At 38.6% G+C, this 20577-nt stretch overlaps 2 protein-coding genes across 2 annotated transcripts in view; both read right to left on the bottom strand.

The window, feature by feature from the left end:
* Positions 1 to 2906: 2906 nt before the first annotated feature.
* LOC139144263 (sperm-specific protein PHI-2B/PHI-3-like) lies at positions 2907 to 3782 on the bottom strand. The gene has a single exon (XM_070714931.1). It carries the CDS (start codon positions 3731 to 3733, stop codon positions 3179 to 3181), a length of 555 nt encoding a protein of 184 aa, XP_070571032.1. The 5' UTR covers positions 3734 to 3782; the 3' UTR covers positions 2907 to 3178.
* Positions 3783 to 5620: 1838 nt separating this feature from the next.
* LOC139144261 (creatine kinase M-type-like) overlaps positions 5621 to 20577 on the bottom strand; it is a 15981-nt gene continuing 1024 nt past the window's right edge. The window contains exons 2-8 of the mRNA XM_070714929.1: positions 12276 to 12462; positions 11640 to 11756; positions 8543 to 8710; positions 7545 to 7716; positions 7050 to 7173; positions 6676 to 6865; positions 5621 to 6295 (exon numbers count right to left, since the gene is read on the bottom strand). Of these exons, the coding sequence (XP_070571030.1) occupies positions 6123 to 6295; positions 6676 to 6865; positions 7050 to 7173; positions 7545 to 7716; positions 8543 to 8710; positions 11640 to 11756; positions 12276 to 12453 (1122 nt within the window). The 5' untranslated portion in view covers positions 12454 to 12462 and the 3' untranslated portion in view covers positions 5621 to 6122. The remainder of the gene's footprint in view (positions 6296 to 6675; positions 6866 to 7049; positions 7174 to 7544; positions 7717 to 8542; positions 8711 to 11639; positions 11757 to 12275; positions 12463 to 20577) is intronic.

Raw genomic sequence — 20577 nt, 5'->3', positions numbered from 1 at the left:
GGTGGGGACTATTTCGTTGTCAAAATGAGATTCTTCTGCGCAAATAATGAACAGACAAGTGAATTCTATTTGAGTTTCACATTGAAAAAGAAAACTATCGCATTACTAGCATTACAAAGTTGGGCTTGGACCTCTTCGGTCAAGCAGCAAAGTGACGGAGAATAACCCTACCATTTCGGCACAGAATCACTCATCCTCATTTGAAAAATTAGAGTTTTAGAACGATTTATGAAAGGTAAGTTACGTTTTGACGATGACAGTGGCAACGCCTGATTTTACACAGAACAGTCTTCAAATTCTTCTTGAACATTCAACATGCAAGATAGAATTACTAGAAAGGCATGATGAAAGAAATGTGGAGGCCAAGAGGCCCCGGATGTCAAACCATACATAAATTATTACTCATTAACTTGTCATAAAATATCTACATGACGATGCAGAGCATCCTTGGAAACGCTTCCCAGATCACTTGCTATCGATGGGAGGAAAGTTTTTTTTCAAATGCAATTAATATTGTGAAATCTCTATCCCCAGCATTAGAAGTAATTACCTCCCTTTCACAGAGAGGGTCTTGAATCATGGTCCATTATCAATGTGTGTGAGGAAGACAACAAAACAGTCTCCAAAGCCAGATCATCTCGAATAATGAAAACATCGTCACCCATTGGAAGTCAATATTTACCTCACATTACTTAGCAAAGCTTCAACTTCATCACCAGCTTTCTTCACAAACATGGTTATGGCGTTCTGAGATGACCTTCTAGCCCAAATCTCTAAACGCAGTGCTTCATCTATATGGCATGATAAAGCCTGTCTTCAAAATGGTCAGAACCAGAATTTTTTAAAACACCGAAAGTACAGGTAGATCACTTTTACTTTTTCGTTGACTAACAAGCGCCGATGAACTTACCAGAAAATATTTAAGAGTGGTTCAAAGTGAATAAGACCATGTACCACTGAGTAAAAATATTATGAGTAGAGCTTCAATCAGGCCTGGTCTCTTACGTACTCTTTGCAGGCCCTTCAAAGTGGCTTTAGATACAGGAATTTCAATTTAAAATTCTTTATCTTGTACACGAACTATTATTTCTACATAAGTGGTCTTGACAAACACCTCTCTCATCTTACTGTAATAGCAGTGACGAAACACTTAACCATTAACTCCTGTAAATTCTCTGACATTTTCTGGAACGATTTTTTTATTTTTATACTCGTCGTTGTTTCTTTCCTCCTGTCGTGAAATCTAGTCTTCAGGATGTACTTTTTGGAGATACAAGTGCTCCAGTTATTTACAATCATCTCATACTTCAATGATAGCAAAACGATTTACTTGTGCAGTGAACATAAATAGGAAGCATCGTTTGCTATGCATTTACTACAAGACTAATTAACGCCTATAGTACAAAAATGCTCTGGAAAAAGACGAATTAGAGAAACATAGTTGTAAAAGGATAAATATGCTACGAACGATAAAAGATAGTTGGACACTGCACTGTTACACCTTTCTGATAACAACAATAACCGTTCTTTACTGTCATCAATAAAACACATTCAAATACAAACACGTTGTGTCGCGAGTAAGTTGGACGCCTACTCTTATGTTAATTGAATTTGACATTCTCTTTCACTGCTGATTATGTTTTCGATGTCGTCAGATCGGCACAGTGACTTTCCTTGGCCGAACAATCTTAATAACCGAAACAAGTCGTTAGATAAGTTTATGCTATTTAGGTAAGTTGTTTCTGCCGAGGGAGACAAATTGTTCTGCGTGATACCCGGTGAGGGACTGTGGTGATACAAAACCACTATAATGAGCGTACAGAATCAAGGCATTATTTCCCGCTCGTCAGGTGTTGGTCAGCTGGTGGTCTCACCATCTCTTCCCACCTCCATTCACCATAGACTTGGTTCAAGTCAGTGAATTGAAAAAAGTAAAAGTAAAATAACTTGCAAGTTTGTTTCGTGTCTCTTCTATTTCATACTAACCTATCAGTAATAGTATCGAAATTTAGCAGCTCAGGTGCAGCTTTCCTAGCGATCGGACGCGTTAGCTTTGAGTCTGCGCAGTAGTGAGTTAGTGTCTGCCTGATTCCGAGTGAAATTCACCTGTATAGCGTTCACCCCACTCACACGTTTCACAGGAAAACAGAACACAAATCATAGTGTTCGCCCTACTCAATCGTTCACAAATCACAGACTTGAACCAAGTCCAGTCTCACCACTGCTGCATTACGTAACGCTATTATGATGTAAGATATTCCTGGTGTGTTTTGCGTTGACCCTGCAAAGCTCTATTTTGTATCACCTCTTTTCACCTTTTACTGGAGTATTTTGATACGTTCAGAATGATTACTTAGTAATGACTAAAAGGAGGTGGATTTTATTTCCTTTCCGTGCAAGGTAACGAGCTACTCCATCACTCGTAGACTTTATTCGATAGGAACTTAATAGCATTAGTGGTTATAGAATCGACTACTCCGCTATCAGTTCAATGGCGGTTACTGAAAGAGGTGCTAGAACCAAACTATTAACTTATGTCACCGACCCTTGACGTAAACTGTAGGATGGGGTAGTGTCAGATAATACTTGCAAAAAAATTTCACCACAATAAACAGAACATGGGCGCTAAGAATTTTGTCTTTACACGGATTGTATGTTTTAAGGATTAAGGTTTGGAAGAGGATATTTGTATGCAAATGTAGTACTGTCTGAGAGGTCAAAGGAAAAAAAGACAATAGAGGCGAACAATTGCTGCCATGACGTTATTCATATTCGCCACAACAAGGCCACGATTTTCGTACGTTCTTATTTCTATTCTCAGAGCTTGCGAACAATTCATCTCGAACAATTGCCATGGTCAAGGCTGCCATGACATTATTTATAATCCAACAAAGCCACGATTTAAGTACGTTTTTGTTTCTATTTTCAGAGCTTGCGTTCAATTTAAGACTTATCTTTTCACATTTCCTACTTTCGAATCGCATAAAAAGGAACTGTGGAATTCCTCGTTTAAATAAATGAGTAGACAAAAATCGTGTGATAATGGGTTATGAACAAAAATTAGAAGATGGTGAGTTTGCTGCCTAAAAACATTGATGGGTATATAGGTATTCTCTTTCGGAGGATGTGGTGGCCCTGAAAAGGGCCGTTTGTGATTTGGGTTTGACGCCAAGAATACTTATTTCTTAGCTTTCTTTGCAGCTGGCTTCTTTGGCTTTGAAGCCTTCTTTGGAGTTTTCTTGGCTGTTGCTTTCTTTGCTGGTTTCTTCACCTTTTTGTCGGCTTTCTTTGGCGTCTTCTTCTTGGTTGCTTTCTTGACTGCTGTTTTCTTTGGTGTCTTCTTCGTCTTATCAGCCTTCTTTGGTTTCTTTGCCTTGGGTTTCTTAACTGGCTTCTTCTTTGGAGCCTTCTTCTTCACGGGTTTCTTTTTTGGTTTCTCTGGCAGCTTACCAACTCGAAGACGACCAGTGACGCCAGTTGCTGTTGAACCCTTCGGACGGACCAGTTTACCAGATTCTAAACCGGATTTCAGAGCACGGCGAAGGCTTGATGTGAGGTGAGATTGACTGACGGTAGGATAGTGAGACAGAATGTAACCCTTGATGGCCTGGACTGAACTACCTTTGGAGTCTTTCAGGGACTTGATAGCTTCAACGACCATGTCAAGAGTCTTGGGATGAGTTGGTGCGGCCTTAGCCTTGGTCTTCTTCGCGGGAGCACTTGATTCAGCCATGGTACAGGTTTCACAGCGTACGTTTAGCTAGCGGTAATTGTTAGATAATTTGACCGATATGGCCACAGAGTGGTTCAGCCGCTTATTTTATGCAGCCGCCGCGAACGTCGGAGAAAACAACACGCGAATTAACAAGTACAAAACGACTTTGACCGCTGTTCTGCCAACCTAGACTGTGTTTCTGTTCGATAGTTTTAAGGACATTTCTGCAAAGAAATAATTCAAAACGAAAATTTCTATACCGAAATCAGGTAGAATGGTTTTCAAGTTACCCTCTCATACCTATTATTCTGTGTATCGATTTCGTTTGACGAAATTTTTAGCATTTTATGAGAGTATTGGTCTACAAGCATTTCTATTTTGGTGACTCGTTTGTGTTTCCTGACCTAAAAGTGTTTTATTTTCTCGCCTTCAAATGTTGCCAAGAGGACTTTTTCTCGAGACAGCAACTACAAAGTATACTCAAGAAACTGTTTCGTGGAAAACAAATGCCGGGTTGCCGCATTTCTATCGACAATTCGATCTGTTATATCTAAAGACGTTGAAGCGTCGAGGTTGTGACGCCGACCCCCATTACTAGGATGAGCAGATTTGCCTTCTGCACTGACAAGATATTTAGCAGAAAGAAGGCCAATTTCAATCATTATCAAGCAAGAAAAGTGAAAGTAATGTTGAACTGGCCAGATAAGCACCAGAGGAGGTCACGGTTAATTTATTTTCCAGGTTTATGAATCGTACAGGACAACATTATTGCAACAGACTCGAGTCACACAGACTGATAGTAGTGCCGGTAGTGGCACCTTTTTTACTCGTCAGGGACGAACTTGTAGGGTGTAGGCAAACGCGTTGCGAAAGTACTAGATACATTTATAGACGCAAGACCTAGAAGATACTACGTCCATCATATAAGTGTACCAAAGTTAGTGGTTAATGTCATTGGCAAAGTATTATTGTGAGAAAATTCATTTCATACCGTCGACTGCGTCGGACCAGTTACGTCACATGTTTTAGCGTCATGATGAACAGTCTCCTATACCAAGCATTGGTATCACCGGCACTCGTGCATGAACTAGGCTATTTTAGAATTACCGGAATTAGATACTCTCACATGCGACATCCTCACACCGATTATTTCAAGATTACTTTGTGGACCTGTTTCTGGTAATAAGTAGCCTCAATTAGTCACATCGCAATCACTATGAACAATTTTTTATAATCTCACCTGTCGGCATAAAAACCCGGCGGAACTCTTCCAACAACTTGTAACTTGGAGATCTTCATAACAATCTGTTCTACGGCCAATTACTTAGTGTCGATATGTTATTAGATTTGTGTTGTTTATTTTCCAATGTCTGATTGTCTTTATACATTGCGTACGTTTGAATATATATTTTTGGCGATCAAATAGACTGGATGTGTGTAATTATTTAAATTACTTTCTTATGCACTATTTGTGGCGGTTCACGGGATACTGTGTGTCGTATTGGTCGGCATTTCAATTCATGTATCTCTAGAAAAAACATTGTTATGGGTAACAGGGGCCTTCGCCGCGTATCTAATCACAAGTGACTGTGGGTTAACATCAAGGCAAAACGCAATTCAAGCTTCACCGCAGATGTCAAAACTTAGATTTTCATGTTTTACTTTCGGGAAATCAGATACAAGCATCTCTCGCTCTTCCTTACACATATGTTCATGGTTAAGAGGATAGCAGAGAAAAAAACCCAGATTTCTGTGAATTATTTTTTTCCGTTTTCCACTTTGAGGCATTAAATTTCATAATTCAGCCCCTACCCTCAGGCTGGCGCTAATAGTAAAGAACGTATACAGAATTTTGCAAATAAGGGTGTGCGGAGTTGAAGGACAAAAGAACGATGACGCAAAATATTCTTTTTACATTTATTTTATGTGATAAACATGTTTACGATGTATATATACAATACATACAGGGTTGAGCGTACACAGATGTGATAGGTTTAGTAATGCCCATATCAATGATCATTACCCATGACACCCTGTAAGGCAATCTGTTCTGTCACACAGTGACAGTGATTGTAATTTTAAGTAGTGAGAGTTTTGTCTGATGTCACTGGGCACATGTAAACTTGAACACTGTATTCATGTTCATCACATGCTAGTCTACTAGCGTATCTGAAGCCTGGCTTTTTGAACTTTGTTTATTGCTGATGTGTGATTGAAAAGTCTTGTTATAACTGTAACATACTTTGTGATGGCGATGGATATTTCAGTTTTGGTGATGAAGATTTCCCTCGGGTATCGGTTTAAAAAAAAACAAGAACACACATTTCAACAACACACGGTAAGGAAAATATACTGTGAGATCCTCTCTGACGAGGAATGGGCGCGATTGTTGTATACTGATCTTCGTCTACTTGGGAATGAGATCATCGACAGATTTTCCAGCTTCAAGACGTTTCTCCATCTCAATGAGAAGATTGACACCATCAATCACGCACTGCACCTGTTGAACTTCCGATGAACCAAGACGATCGGCATTGGAGATGTCAAATACCCCGCCCTCAGCGGCAGTATCGACGCCACCTGTCGTGCAATCACATACGACTCAGTTAGATCGTAAAAGAGAAGGCCCACAAAAAGAAACAACAGGAAAAAATCGGTATAGCACTCCATTTATTCGTTCGCAGTCGCAACAGAGTACAAGTGACGATTATTCTTTGCAAATATTTGGATATTGAAAGGAAAGTTTTTCCTGATTCTATATGTAATCGAAAAGTAAGGAATTCCCCAATTCCTTACCACTAATAATAAAAATGATGTATGCATTAACTTATTTTCACACTCGTCGATTGTATCAGTCCATCACATTACTATTATGACCAGGACAAAGACGACCGCTTGGCAATTTGAACTGATTGACATCACTTGAAGCTATGTGTGAACAGAAATATTTCGCAACCTACCTGTACCGCGTTTTTGAAGTTTCATTTTCTTCAACACTTCATCAAATTTGGGATGCTTGCTGGCATGAGGAATCTTTATGTGAACACCACCACGGAGACCGGTGCCAAGGTTGGATGGGCAGGTCAGGACGAAGCCGAGATGTTCGTTCCACATGTATTCATGACCCTTGCTCTTAATCAGCTTTTCAATCTGAAGCAAGGCAAGGAAATGACAAAATTGGAATTGAGGTTTCTATGAAGTTCGTTGTGAGAGACAGAGAATCCCTCCGGTTACCGTTATGGATTGACGATGGAAACTTTCCAACTCCGACCTAGTTCACGGCAAACACGACTTGTACACTGTACCAAAACAAAAGATTTGGGAAGAGGCGTACCTCACCGAGTCCCTTGCAGAAGCGTGTGAAAACCGCCTTCATGTCACCACCTTTCTGCATGGAAATCACACGGGTATGATCTTCCTCGTTCACCCAAACCAGGAACGTTTTGTTGTCATTGTGCCTATACAAAAGATAAAATGAAACATCAATTCCTTGCACCAAACCACACAAAGCACAGCCTAGCTCAGCATAATATAGACAAAAGACTAAAGAGGCCGGTTCAACAACCGTTCAACGTAGTGCTCAATGTAAAAATGCGACATGTAGTGAGAAGTACATGATTTGAGTTGAAAAGCGTGTCAGAACACTGGTACAGCTCTGCTTTGATTATGATTTCGTGTCAGATCTCTCTCTCTCTCTCTCTCTCTCTCTCTCTCTCTCTCTCTCTCTCTCTCTCTCTCTCTCTCTCTCACACACACACACACACACACACACACACACACACACATCGATGGTCTTTTGCAAAAGGAATTATTTCTAATTTCGACTAACCAGATACCACGTGCATCAGGCCAATCACGTGCCATACCAGAGGCAGTAAGTAAAGGAGACACTGGTTTGTCGAAGAGAAAGTGATCAGCGATGAGTTTTTCCTGGTCTTCTTCAGTCATACCAGGCAGTGGGTAATATTTTCCTTTCAGTTCACCAGACAAGCCGCCCAAAGCTGTTAAATAAGAAACACGAAGGAGTTAGAGTGTTGTTTGCCGTTAAAAATTGGAAAAGAAAAGTCGAATTTAAACAAAACACCATAGGATATCACGCCTACGCTCTGTTTGTATATAGGCCTATATTAATCAACAAATGAACTGACAAAAATTATGACATAAACTGGCATGAAATAGAATAATGACTGTAAACCTGCGTTATTATATGTATTTTTTATTTTCGCAAAGGTTTTACCGAGGAGTTACATGGTTCTCAATAAATATTAGGAAATAATAAACGTTCATAATATTTGAAGTAACGACAGACCTCAGCTGGATTCCCGACAGGTGGTTTGATGCAGAGATGCTGTATGATTAGATTTTGATATTATATTTTTCCACGGGTCGTATTGCCATGGCGACAGTTTACTACGACAACCTTAGTATTCGTGTAGTATGTGTCTCGAAAAACTTAAACTTTTGCTCAAAATTTCCTCAATGAACCTTTCGTCTATTCTCTTACCAAATCAAGAATTACAATCAGCTTGGGTCACCAAGTAAAATTCGGTACTAGAAAAACAAATTGCAGAACGTTTGCTAATATTTGACATTTTTTTTCAAAATGGCCGCCATCACTGTGTTAACTCTGTAATAAGGGAAATCATTTTTTTCTAATTTCTGAAAGACATAAGACGGTAATTTTTACTTACACCAAGCTTTAAAACTAAGCCCCTACGTGTGGTAGCAGAAAATTACCGTAAGAAATGAGAGCCCAAATGTTTGCCCCAGAGGCGCATTCTACCATACGAACACGGATACGAGTACGGGAGTTTAAGTTGTTCTTACCGTCGATAACAATCTTTTCCACGGCTCTTCTTTCACCTCTGGTGTTGAAAGGTGGCAGTGTATAGCCCCTGATGCTACGTCCAGTTCTGACACGTGAGCTCAGTACGTACTTTTCATCGAACGTACCTCCCTTCAAATTATCAGGGTTTAAATCGGTCTTGTGCTTGTCTGAAAGAAGAAAAACAGTACCACACATTACATGTTATGACATTAAGACTACATATTACATGTTATGAATCTGTTCAGGTACCTATCCACGGACACATTCGAATATAAATGAGCGAGATTCTTCGATGTTGTTGTTTTCAATCGTTCCTTCCGGACAATTATCAAATCAACCCCATGATTGTTTTCCCGATTAAAATTCCCGGTTAAAATTACATCATCAGTCGTTTTCATCACCGCGTGTATGATTTTTATCTGTACTCAGCAATCGTCATACGCAGCTTTTGAAGTTTATTTAGCCGCGTACGACGTTACGATGTTTGCATGTACATCTTTTGTCGATGCTACCAGTGCCATGATTCAAGTACTAAGCAGGCAAACAGTACCATTCTGGTGCAGTCCTCTGACGTTTGACAATGAGCCTCGCTGAACTAAATCAAATATAGCTACTGCCATGTTATGAATTGTCTTCCATACCAGAAATTTTATTATACACACGCAAACCACAGCTACATTGGAAGTTAGGATATCATAGGCAGTATATATTCAAGGGCAGTGTCAGGTGCAGCCAACAGGTAATGTCGGTCAATTCCATAAAATCATCACTAGCATGTTTCGAAGGCTTATGTATCGACTTTTTATATTTTTGACCTTGAACTTGAAATTTTGAAGGGATAGTGGAGCTTTTTGTATCTGCCTTCCTTCTAATTTGCCCACCGGCTGAAAATCGGCCCACGAACACCTTTTGGCACGAACAGCTTTTGTTGGCTGCACCTGCAGCATTGTATCCAGTGTGGGCTTGTTAGGGAACGAGCACAATTAACGGCAGGGGGGCTGGAAGAGAAAATATGTGGTGCATACATTTTTTACAGCCCCCCCCCCAACACGAGCAAAAATTTTAGTGCCCCCCCCCCCCCCCATCACCGGTAAACAAAATTTTGTGGCCCTCCTCCCCAAAAAAGAAAGATTACATAGGTACAAAGTTGTACACATATATATAATCCTTATAACTTTTAATATATGCTTTAGTGAAAACAACATTCTTGAAATAAATAATAAACAAATAAATATATAAATAATAAACAAACAAAATAACATATGTTCAAGCTTTACTACTTGTAACACCTACAGCTACTTTTCAGTATTGTGTTGTGCTATTTTAATCTCAAAGAATGATGAAATTACCAAATACCTTATAAACAATCTACAAGTTCATTCAGTGCTGTTATAGTTGTTGTAGTTGAAGCATTGATTTAGACATGAATTATTTTTAATGATGACAGTGTTCACTGCACATCTCCAAGTTAGTCTAACAAGCTCAAGTCAATTTTCAAAATAATATTGCTCATTTTACACAACAACTGCACTGTGAGGTTTAAGACTTGGTATTTCATCATGCTACAAAAAGTTTAACAAGGAACTCCAGCTTCAACACGGAACAAAAATGCTGAAAATTTTCTCTGTCTGTCACGGTGTTAAAAAATTTTGGTGGCCACCCCTTACCTTCCCTGGAATTTTCATGGCCCATCCCAAGAACACTCATTTTTTTCGTATCCCCCACCCCCAGTTTCTCTCCCCCTGCCCTTAATTGTGCTCGGTCCCTTATGTCTGCCAAATGTAAATTCAAAAATGCTCTCTGACAGATATTTCAAATTTATGTAATAAAACATGTCTATCGACAATTACAAATCTCTACATTCAACACACTTTCGGGGTCTATTTCGAGCCATCAGAGTACGTCATCCAATTGTAGCCGGTATGATCAAACACTGAAAATGTTCTCAGTGTAACTCGACGGTGAAGTGTGTTGTGACGTAACTGAACACGGGCAGAGAATCGTTTGGGTAAGCATTTGATGTGTTCACGTCACCTAAATCTTAAGTTCGAACAAGACGTGTTCAGTCATGTATATTGAATATTAACGATGGTTAGAATGTCTTCAGATGAAACACCACCGAAATGTAACGATGGCATATTAATTCGAGAAAATAACGAAAAAGTATGACAAAAACTCGACCCAGGTATTACGGAGAAACTTAAGGCGACATTAAATGCTTTAGGACATTGTTGGCCATCTTTCTCCAAGACATACAACGAAATATATTTTTCATTTAACTGAATGGAATTCTATATATTTTGTTTGAAGGGTATTTTCGCATCGATTGAACTGATTTTCACCCTTCTTTTAATGTTGTCGATTTTTACAGATTCTCATAGAAGTAAACTTTCAGTCGACACGAACTCCCCATCTCTGCACACTGAGTCAGAAAGAAATGCAACAGTAGGCATTCCGTAGAAGACGTGCATTATTCATTCCCGATACAAGTTTCCTTAAATGCTCATAGAAGCGAAACAAATTTTTCGTGACTCGTGAGAGAATGCGTTGCCATGACGTTCGCTTAATCGTTAAAACTAATTCTGCCATTGGCCAAGCAGGGGATTCGCGTGCATATAACAGTCTATGCCTGTAACAAGTCCCAATCCGTCCCTGTGATAAGTGGACCTGCGTCATGTCTGTCCTGTATGCTAATGAGTAAATTTCTGACAGGTTCAAAACATGACTTTGTTGGCATAACTGTATCCAGTGGTGAATCTCAACGACTGTTAACCGTAAATTTCAAAGATTTTGGCTAGAAACCTTTCAGAATTGTCAGGTATGTCACATGACAGCTATACCTCTATGTAACATACGCACAGGAATTACAGACTGACGCTATCACGCTTCCTGGGCGCAGAACCCTAGACGTATACAGAGGCCAACACGCAAGTACTCAGCGTAAAATTGAAGCCCTCTCACACATATATCAGCCTATGACACATAATTGTCTGCTCTTTGCTATGGCAGACAATTCAGTTCAGTGGATTTGTGGCAGAGTAATAAATTAATAAATGCTATCTTAGAAATGAGTTTTACTGTGAGATGATAACATACCGTTCTTCTTGAAACCATTGTGGCGAGCTTCAATCACTGGGTCGAAGATGTCAGCAAAGGTGTCATAACTCTCTTCATCTCCAGCTACCATGCCAACGGTCATGATGAATGGATGGCCTAAAAATTATTGATAAAATGATCAGCTAAGTCAGGGATACATCAATATAGGTAATTACAAAGTTCAGAAGTGAATTGCATTGACAAAAGCATCTAGATCTATCCATCCATCTATCTATCTATCTATCTATCTATCTATCTATCTATCTATCTATCTATCTATCTATCTATCTATCTATCTGTCTAGCCATCTATCTATCTGTCTTTCTGTCTGTCTTTCGTCTGTCTGTCTGTAGTAGTTAGCTAGCGGCGATCGATCGATCAATCAATCAATCGATCGATTGATCGATCTTTTAATCATTCTCTCTTTCTCGGAATACGATAAGTTTGACTATCCTATACATGATATATCTCAAAGTGAAAATAGCCGTTGTGCTGTATTTTGTACTCGGCGACTAAAGTACACAGAGAAGATGATTTGTCTTTAGTAGAAATAGTTAGACGTTTCTGCGCAGTTTATGTATACACATGCGTGTCACGTTGTGAACTCTGTTACGCAGAGGTCAAAACTCTACAAACCTGGGTTGTCCACACCGGTTTGGATAGCCTGATCCAAAGTGTAACCACTGGGTGTTATCTTGTCTCTTAGTTTAGCATAAATTTCAGCTGTCATACATTTTGCCATGTGGTTGTTGTGCTTAGAGAAATCTGGGTAGTCTTCCTTTGCCTCGTACTTCTTTTGGTTTAGATTGGCCATCTTGAATTACTGCAAAGGGAAAAACAAAATCGATTTCTATTAATAATTTATATTTCATTGATATTTTGTTCGTAAATCATCGTCTTCAACTGCCAAATGGGAGACGCCTTTGAAAATGACATCAGACGTTGCAACACAATAAAACTTCAAAAGATTCGGCGAGGGGTATATCCTTTGGATTCATCGGAATTTAAACCAAGAGAGTTTCTTTAAGCTGCTGTGAAATGCAAAGCCAGCTGACTAGCCAAAATATCTTGATGATGTACTTGTAGAGTAATTACGAACTTTGAGCTTAGGCCCAAATATGGAAATTCTTCAGCCACTACCTTCCTTTTGCACCCATTTATCTTTGAATAAATTATGATAAGGAAACCCAAGTAAATTGATTCAACATCTGACATCTATCAACTGTTACAGGCCTAGCTGTGCCAACATTAAATCTTGCTATATTTAAAAGCAGGGAACACTAGTGCCTGATTATTGTCTGGTAATTCGTCTTTGTCATCGTGATTTCTTAGCACGACAGTTCTTTGCAGTGATAAGCAATTATAATAATACTCCTTTTTGTGTTTTTACGCTTGCGAACGAACATCAAGCAGCTAGCGTTGTTGCTATGGAAACATTTACCAAAATAGTGATTTAGCGAAAGAAGAGAAATGAAACCGATTTATCACTCCACTCGAATTTAGTGCTGGCAATGCGGTAAATATCAATACAAATTACAAATTCATGACTGTATACTGTTTTAATAGTACAGTGATGAGGTTATCTGCACCGAACAAAGGCTAATCATCGAATACTTGACTGTACGGCTTCTCGTTCACGTGATAAGTCTGACCCAATCATCGATTTGACCTGGATGGCTGCGAGTTTTTGATGATCAACAAGTAGTGAAGTTAACGCTGTTTGAACAGAAAACGCTGGGCACTCTTTCCCTCTGTTCCGCTTTCATGTCCGACTCGCTGAGACTTCTCCAGGTCGGCATTGAATAATGTAGTTCGTGTGCCTTTCCGTCACGCTCCAAACTCAAGTTGGTACACTGCTGTACAACATACGGGAAATAAACTGAACCCATTATTCTGCTATTTCAATCATTGCAGTGCCCTGCACTTGCTCTACGCCTAAACTTGAACATACTTGCAGCTTGTAGAGCCCATCTACGACACTGGTTTGAACACTAGGTTGATCTCAATATAGATAAAGTAAATTGTTAACAAAAACCGAACCACTCTAATTTTTACACATCCCTGATTAACGTAATTGGCATGAAAAACATTGAATTGATGTATTTTCTTAAATTCTGTGAAGACATTCGTGTACTTTGAGAGCATTTGCAACCGCATGGTTGTATAAATGCCTTTATCTCGTATAGATAAATTGACTTGGTCATACTCGCATCGTGGTGAACCATATTTGGAGTATGGTATTTGGTGACGTCAAGAATATAATTCTATATGTAAATCGTTTTCTGTGAACAGAGCCCTGAATTACGACAGAGTGAAAGTGGTATTTCATGTGACATGATAGACAAGTGTGGTGTTGCCATCTGTCTACAACGCGTTATTGCATTAACTGGTACAGATGGAAAGCTCAAATTCTACAGAGAAATTAATGACCAGTTCATAGTACTGCATTGACGATACAAAGCATGTGTAACAAGTCACCGGATCCTGATAAAGTTTAGCAATGGAATAAAGTTTTTAATTTAACTTCGACTCAGGCGTAAATCCGAGCTTTGCTGCTAATGTCGTATCTCTTCATACCTTTCAACCAAAGTTTGCCGACAACTCCATTGTCATGGGTGATCAAACACAACTTAGTTCAAGAATATACAGCAGAACCGTAGGTTGCTTGTTGGGGTTCCAATCAGTGTTACGTATCTCACAAAACCAGCCGTGTGGTCTCTGTCGCTATAGCGACACGCGGTGACTTCCTCGAACCACAGAGTTACGCAGTATTCAACGCCCTCCCCGGCGTATCAATAGCAAGGGACTAATTATTCACTACATAAAATGGAGGGTTTCACCCAGTTCATCAAACCAAATACCATTCGTCAGACGAACCCATAAAATTTGTCTACGGTTGGTAAACAGAAGAGTTAGGGACTGGACATAAATTACAGGGGGGGGTGGGCCGGTGTTTTTCGAAAAACCGCTGCGTAAAAAATAGTGACCCTTCAAAAGTTCATGCACAAAAATTAGTGACCCTCCCCCTTATCCGTGCATGAAAATAAGTGACCCTCCCCTGTTACTCAATACCCCCAAAAAAAACCCGCAATGTGTTAAAGACCCCCTTCTGACTTGCTATACTTTTTAAGTCGCCCTCCCGAAAAGAAGACAAAATGTGGCTGATATAACGCGTTGTCCAAAAAATATCAAATCATATGTGTGTTATTCATGTAAATGTACTTTGCTTGAAGTGGCAGGTAAAAAGTGCATGCCTGTACAAAAAATGTAATTTTTAGATTTTATCGATAATGTTGATTCACTATACATGTAGTCGACTATAAGAAACTACGAACGTGTATTTTCCAGTATAAAACTAGCTATATCTGTTCATATACAGATGTTTAATAACTGATATAGATATACTTGATTAGCATGGGTTGTTTACAAGTGCACATGTGAACAAGATATTTGATTTTGGAATTTCTGTCAAAATGTTGATTCACTATACATGGGAGTCTATGACAAAACTATACATGGGAGTCTATGACAAAACTGTCAAAGATTTTCAGAATTAAAAATTTGCACTATTTGTGCATATATGGACCTGAATAATTGACATAATTGTGCTTGACTAGAAGAGGGTGGTAAAATGTGCATCTGTGTACAATAACTTTGTTTTTGGAATTTCGCATAAAATGTTGATCCACTATACATGGGAGTCTATGACAAAACTGTAAAAAAAAAAATTTCAGAATTAAAAATATGCACTATTTGTGTATATATGACCCTGAATAATTGACATAATTTGCTTGATTAGAAGAGGGTGGTAACACATGCATCTGTGTACAATAACTTTGGTTTTGGAATTTCGCATAAAATGTTGATCCATTATACATTGTAGTCTATGAAGAAACTATGAATAATTTTTTTTAAATACAAAACTTGGCAAATCTGTGTATTTATGTATGCTTGATTATTGATATTTATGTTCTTGATTAGACTAGAGTGGTTACAAGTCCATGTGTGTGCAAGAATTTGATTTTGGAATTTCACCGAAATGTTGATTCACTATACATGGCAGTCTATGGTGAAACCCTATAAATAATTTTTTTCCAATACAAAAATAGGTAAATCTGTGCATCCACAGTACACTCAATTATGGTACTAATGTTCATGATTAGACTAGAGTGGTTTCAAGTCAATGGTTGTGCAAGAAATTTGATTTTGGCATATCACTTAAATGTCGATTTACTATACATGGCAGTCTATGATGAACTGTGAATAATTTTTTCCAATACAAAAATAGGAAAATCTGTGCATTTATGTACACTTGATTATTGGTATTAATGTTCATGATTAGACTAGAGTAGTTTCAAGACAATGGGTGTGCAAGAAATTTGATTTTGGAATTTCACTGAAATGTCCATTCACTATACATGGCAGTCTATGATGAAACTATGAATAATTTTTTTCCAATACAAAACTTGGTAAACCTGTGCATTTATGTACACCTAATTATTAGTATTAATATTCATGATTAGACTAGAGTGGTTTCAAGTCAATGGTTGTGCAAGAAATTTGATTTTGGCATATCACTTAAATGTCGATTTACTATACATGGCAGTCTATGATGAAACTATGAATAATTTTTTTCCAATACAAAAATAGGAAAATCTGTGCATTTATGTACACTTGATTATTGGTATTAATGTTCATGATTAGACTAGAGTAGTTTCAAGTCAATGGGTGTGCAAGAAATTTGATTTTGGAATTTCACTGAAATGTCCATTCACTATACATGGCAGTCTATGTTGAAACTATGAATAATTTTTTTCCAATACAAAACTTGGTAAACCTGTGCATTTATGTACACCTAATTATTAGTATTAATATTCATGATTAGACTAGAGTGGTTTCAAGTCAATGGTTGTGCAAGAAATTTGATTTTGGAATTTCACCAAAATGTTGATTCACTATACATTGTAGGCTATGAGGAAACTACAAATAACTCATAGGTTATCTGATCCTAAATTGTTATTCAAAAGTTGTTCGACCTGAAGCTTCCAGTTGTTATTGATGACACTATGCACTATTCTGAACAGTTTGTATTCTGTAAATGTCCTCAAAAAATAAAAAATGTACATACAGCGACATGAACTTTGACACCGACCTATACCCAATGTATTGTCAATGAGAGAATGATGTCAAATAAGTAATCTCCCAAATTGTTATTGAAAGAGTCATTATAGGGGACAGTTATGCACAATAGTGTTGAATAAGTAGAAATCATGACAACTTAAATCAATGTGGCTGCTTGGATCATCAATACATTGTTTATTATACCTGAAATTTGCGCCCGAAGGGCGCGCCGAAAATGGTAATGGCAGAAAATGAAAGTGCCAGGAGGTATTTTTTCTTTTTTCAGTATTCCATAACGTGCACATGCAATTTCAGCTTTGATGCATGAAAAAAGGTGACCCTCCCCCATAGGCTTGCACAAAATTTTATGACCCTTCAAAAATGCTTGCGCGAAAAATGGCGACCCACCCCCAAAAAACACCGGCCCCCCCCCCCTGTAATTTGTGTCCAGTCCCTTACTATTCTAAATCCGTTTGCACGCACTAAACACGAACTGTGACTGATATATATCGTCGCTGTAAGTTTTGTAAAGTACACTTCAGGCTCGAGTCACTTCGATCACGCGATTTACGGATCTAAAGTTATAAAATTGACATTTATTGTACAGGGCAGTCGATAAGGGCAACAATGTCACGAGGAAAAGTGCATTTCTGGTTTAATAGCCGTTTACCGGTGATGCCACAGTAAAACCTGTATCAAAATAAAGATAAATCCCGGCCTTCTGCACCAGCTACGCTAACCGATGTTTCTTTGCTGTTGCTCTGCTCTCTTCTAACCCTTCATGATTCACGTTTACCAAGGTGACTCCAATATTGGCTAGCGTCGCGTTCCGTGTTTTACTTCTTCAAATATTTACTTTAACGGTAAATTACACCGGTTTACACGACGGCCAGCGTACACAAAAATCAAATATCGCGTGCAAAGTGACACAAAAAATGATCAAAGAAAAAATATTCCTACAAGAATTGACACCAGACACAAGCTTTTACAAAGTTAAACAAATTTCTACTCAAAAGCGAACCATAAACAGGCTCTACTGTCTATATGACCGAATAGGGCAATAATATGCCCAATTTGCCATTGTAATTTCCTTTGGACGAATTAATCAAATATAATCCAGTTTAATTAACCATGACAATGGCTAAACGTTACGTGATTGTATTTGCATCAGCGCATCGATACAAAGAAATGTAGAATTTCTCACGAAACGTGTCAATCCTCTAAATTTTTGAAGGTTGTATTCTTTTACGAACTCCGAACGGTCGATCTCAGTTTGTTGAATGTCAAACATACACATACGAAAGAGCCTGTGTCTGGTCAGAATGCTGATATACATTTCATATTTGCATTCAAAAATTTGACAATTTTGTTTAATTTTGTTTTATTTACATGTCATGCATACTACCTCGAAATTCCAACACTTTTTCGGTCGACCTTCATGTGTTTTGTTTAATGCTGCATCGCTTTAGTTTTAAAATAGACCCTCGAAGGTCTATGGTTTTAGCAACTTTTGCTCAAAATTTTTTTTCAAAATTGTCACCACCTCTTTGCAAGACCTCATTCTCGATTCCTAAATTACAATCTGGAATGTTAGACGCACGCGCGTGATTTATCCAGTCTTGCGTTAGTGCAGAGTAGCTTTAACATAATTGATCTGGTAATGTATGTTCAGAATGAAAGTGATTGAAAATTTTCTGATTCTTTCGTTCGATGAATACTACGGTCTAAATACAGTATCCACAGATGTAATTCCTAAAAATGGCATTTTCAGAGAAACGCTTTACTGCAATCGTTGTTATCCAGTGCATCTTTCTTACAATAGGGATAAACATCTCATTTATTATATATGCTTATCTAGAGTTCTAAAAGAGTTCCATTGTGATTTCTGAATAACTATTTCTAAAGACCTTTTGTTTTGATTGAAATCCACTGTCGGTCTAATCACAGTCCCGTAAAGGGACCGGCGGTACAGTATACCACGTGACTCCTTCGTGTCATTGACCTGTAGAATTTAACTCATTGAACATGGCGTTCCAAACATATCTGTGTCACGTACAAATGATAAAATGGCGAAGTCTGCGCCATTTATCAACATGGAGGGCAAGCTGCCGTGACTTGATGCAGATTACTATGTATTGTGTTACAATGCTGGAATGTTTCCAATGCTGAACATAAGATGCTACCATACTGTTTATTCTGTCAATATGTGATGTGCCCGGAGCGATGTGCTTCCCTTTGGTCTCTTTTATAAAAGGTTCCATTAACAAAAAATAAATCATTTGTCGCAATAAATTATGACCATTCAGTTTGAAAATCCCTAATACACGTTTCAGGAAAAAAACATGAAGCGTCAATAAGTGACGTCATACGCAATTTGAACCTCTGATGACCCGTGTCTGGACCATTCTTCTCACAGGTAAACACCGCCGTAAAGTAATCTGCGGTACGCATTGAAATATCAGTCGTGCCTTTGAACAGGTAGGATGGCAGCTGCACCGACTGAAGTTACACACGCGGGACAAAGGCTTTCATTCAACACCATTTGGGAACGGGCCCTGTACATTCTCTGTACGTAATCAAAAATGACTTAACTCTGCACAAAGGTCTGCTTGCTTGAGCTGTGCCATTCACAATTTGATAGGTGATGCGGTGCCATGCTGTTATCTCCTGTTTTTCAAATATCATCCTATTCATGAACCCATGACCTAACACGTATGCCAGCATTGCCCAGTATGCATTGTGGTTTATAAAAAGCTCTCTTTCCCGCCTTAAGAAATATGCTCAGAGTTGTCCATGTTCTATGCATCACGCTTTCTCTGTAACAGTTGTGTAGTGAGGCACGAGCACCGCGGTAGAAATTCTGGGCAACCCTGGAATCTAAGACCAGGAACTTCCCTATGTATGAAACTAAAATAGTATGCTAGGGTATAGGAAGGAAGGTCTATTCTGAAATTCACACCAGGAATATGAAGTCAAGATTCATGTTAAATGATTTAACATTAATCATGGAGACCTCCATGCATTAATGTACTCTCATTGGTAAAGGAACACAATTGTAGTTTCGACGATGTTTTAATTAATTGTTTCTTAGTTCACAATTTGACAAAGCTCGTATTTTGCGGTTGGTCTAGTATTTCTGGCGGTTCTCCAAATATAGAAACGTAGACACGTGTATCAGTTGCGGCCTCGTGGTAGCTTGGAATCCTAGTCGTTCGGCCAGCCCTAGAGGTCAGCAGTAACTTGAAATGTTGGAGAGCGACAATTAATTCAGCAGGGAATTGATATGTGCGGCCATCATGACGTCAATACTCAGTATTCAGATCTGAACTAACCGAGATAAACTTACATCTCATTTAATTTCAATCGATCACAGGGTTTAGAACACAAACACGTTAACTCATATTAATCTGCAAACTGAATCACTTTTCCGTCAAATCGATTATTGTTGTGTCAGCGTTATGATTTTGCATTGACGTCGCTAACCGGGAAAATTTTATGACCTATTTTTATTGAGTATTTTCCCTTACGAGGCCTCTATGATAATGAGGATGCACTCGATGTCATCCAGAAATCGATAGAAGCGTTCTCTATTAAACATTCCTGGGGCCGTTTATAAGGATTGTGCGATAGAGTGCACGATCGTGCATAACCTTTTAAGTAACCTGCCCTATGTTTAACCTATGCAATGAGGCTGATAACCTGATACCGTGTTCGATAGTCGCACAGATAGCCTACATACAATATCGAGTAAAATTGTCAACAGTGTCAAATGCAGTGTTTGAATAATTAAGTCTCTTATTATTAAAGTCTGCGTATT

The sequence above is a fragment of the Ptychodera flava genome, chromosome 11, assembly GCF_041260155.1.
Source record: "Ptychodera flava strain L36383 chromosome 11, AS_Pfla_20210202, whole genome shotgun sequence".
Lineage (NCBI taxonomy): Eukaryota > Metazoa > Hemichordata > Enteropneusta > Ptychoderidae > Ptychodera > Ptychodera flava.
The sequence above is the reverse complement of the archived record's forward strand: the minus strand, read 5'-3'. Positions and strand labels throughout refer to the sequence as shown.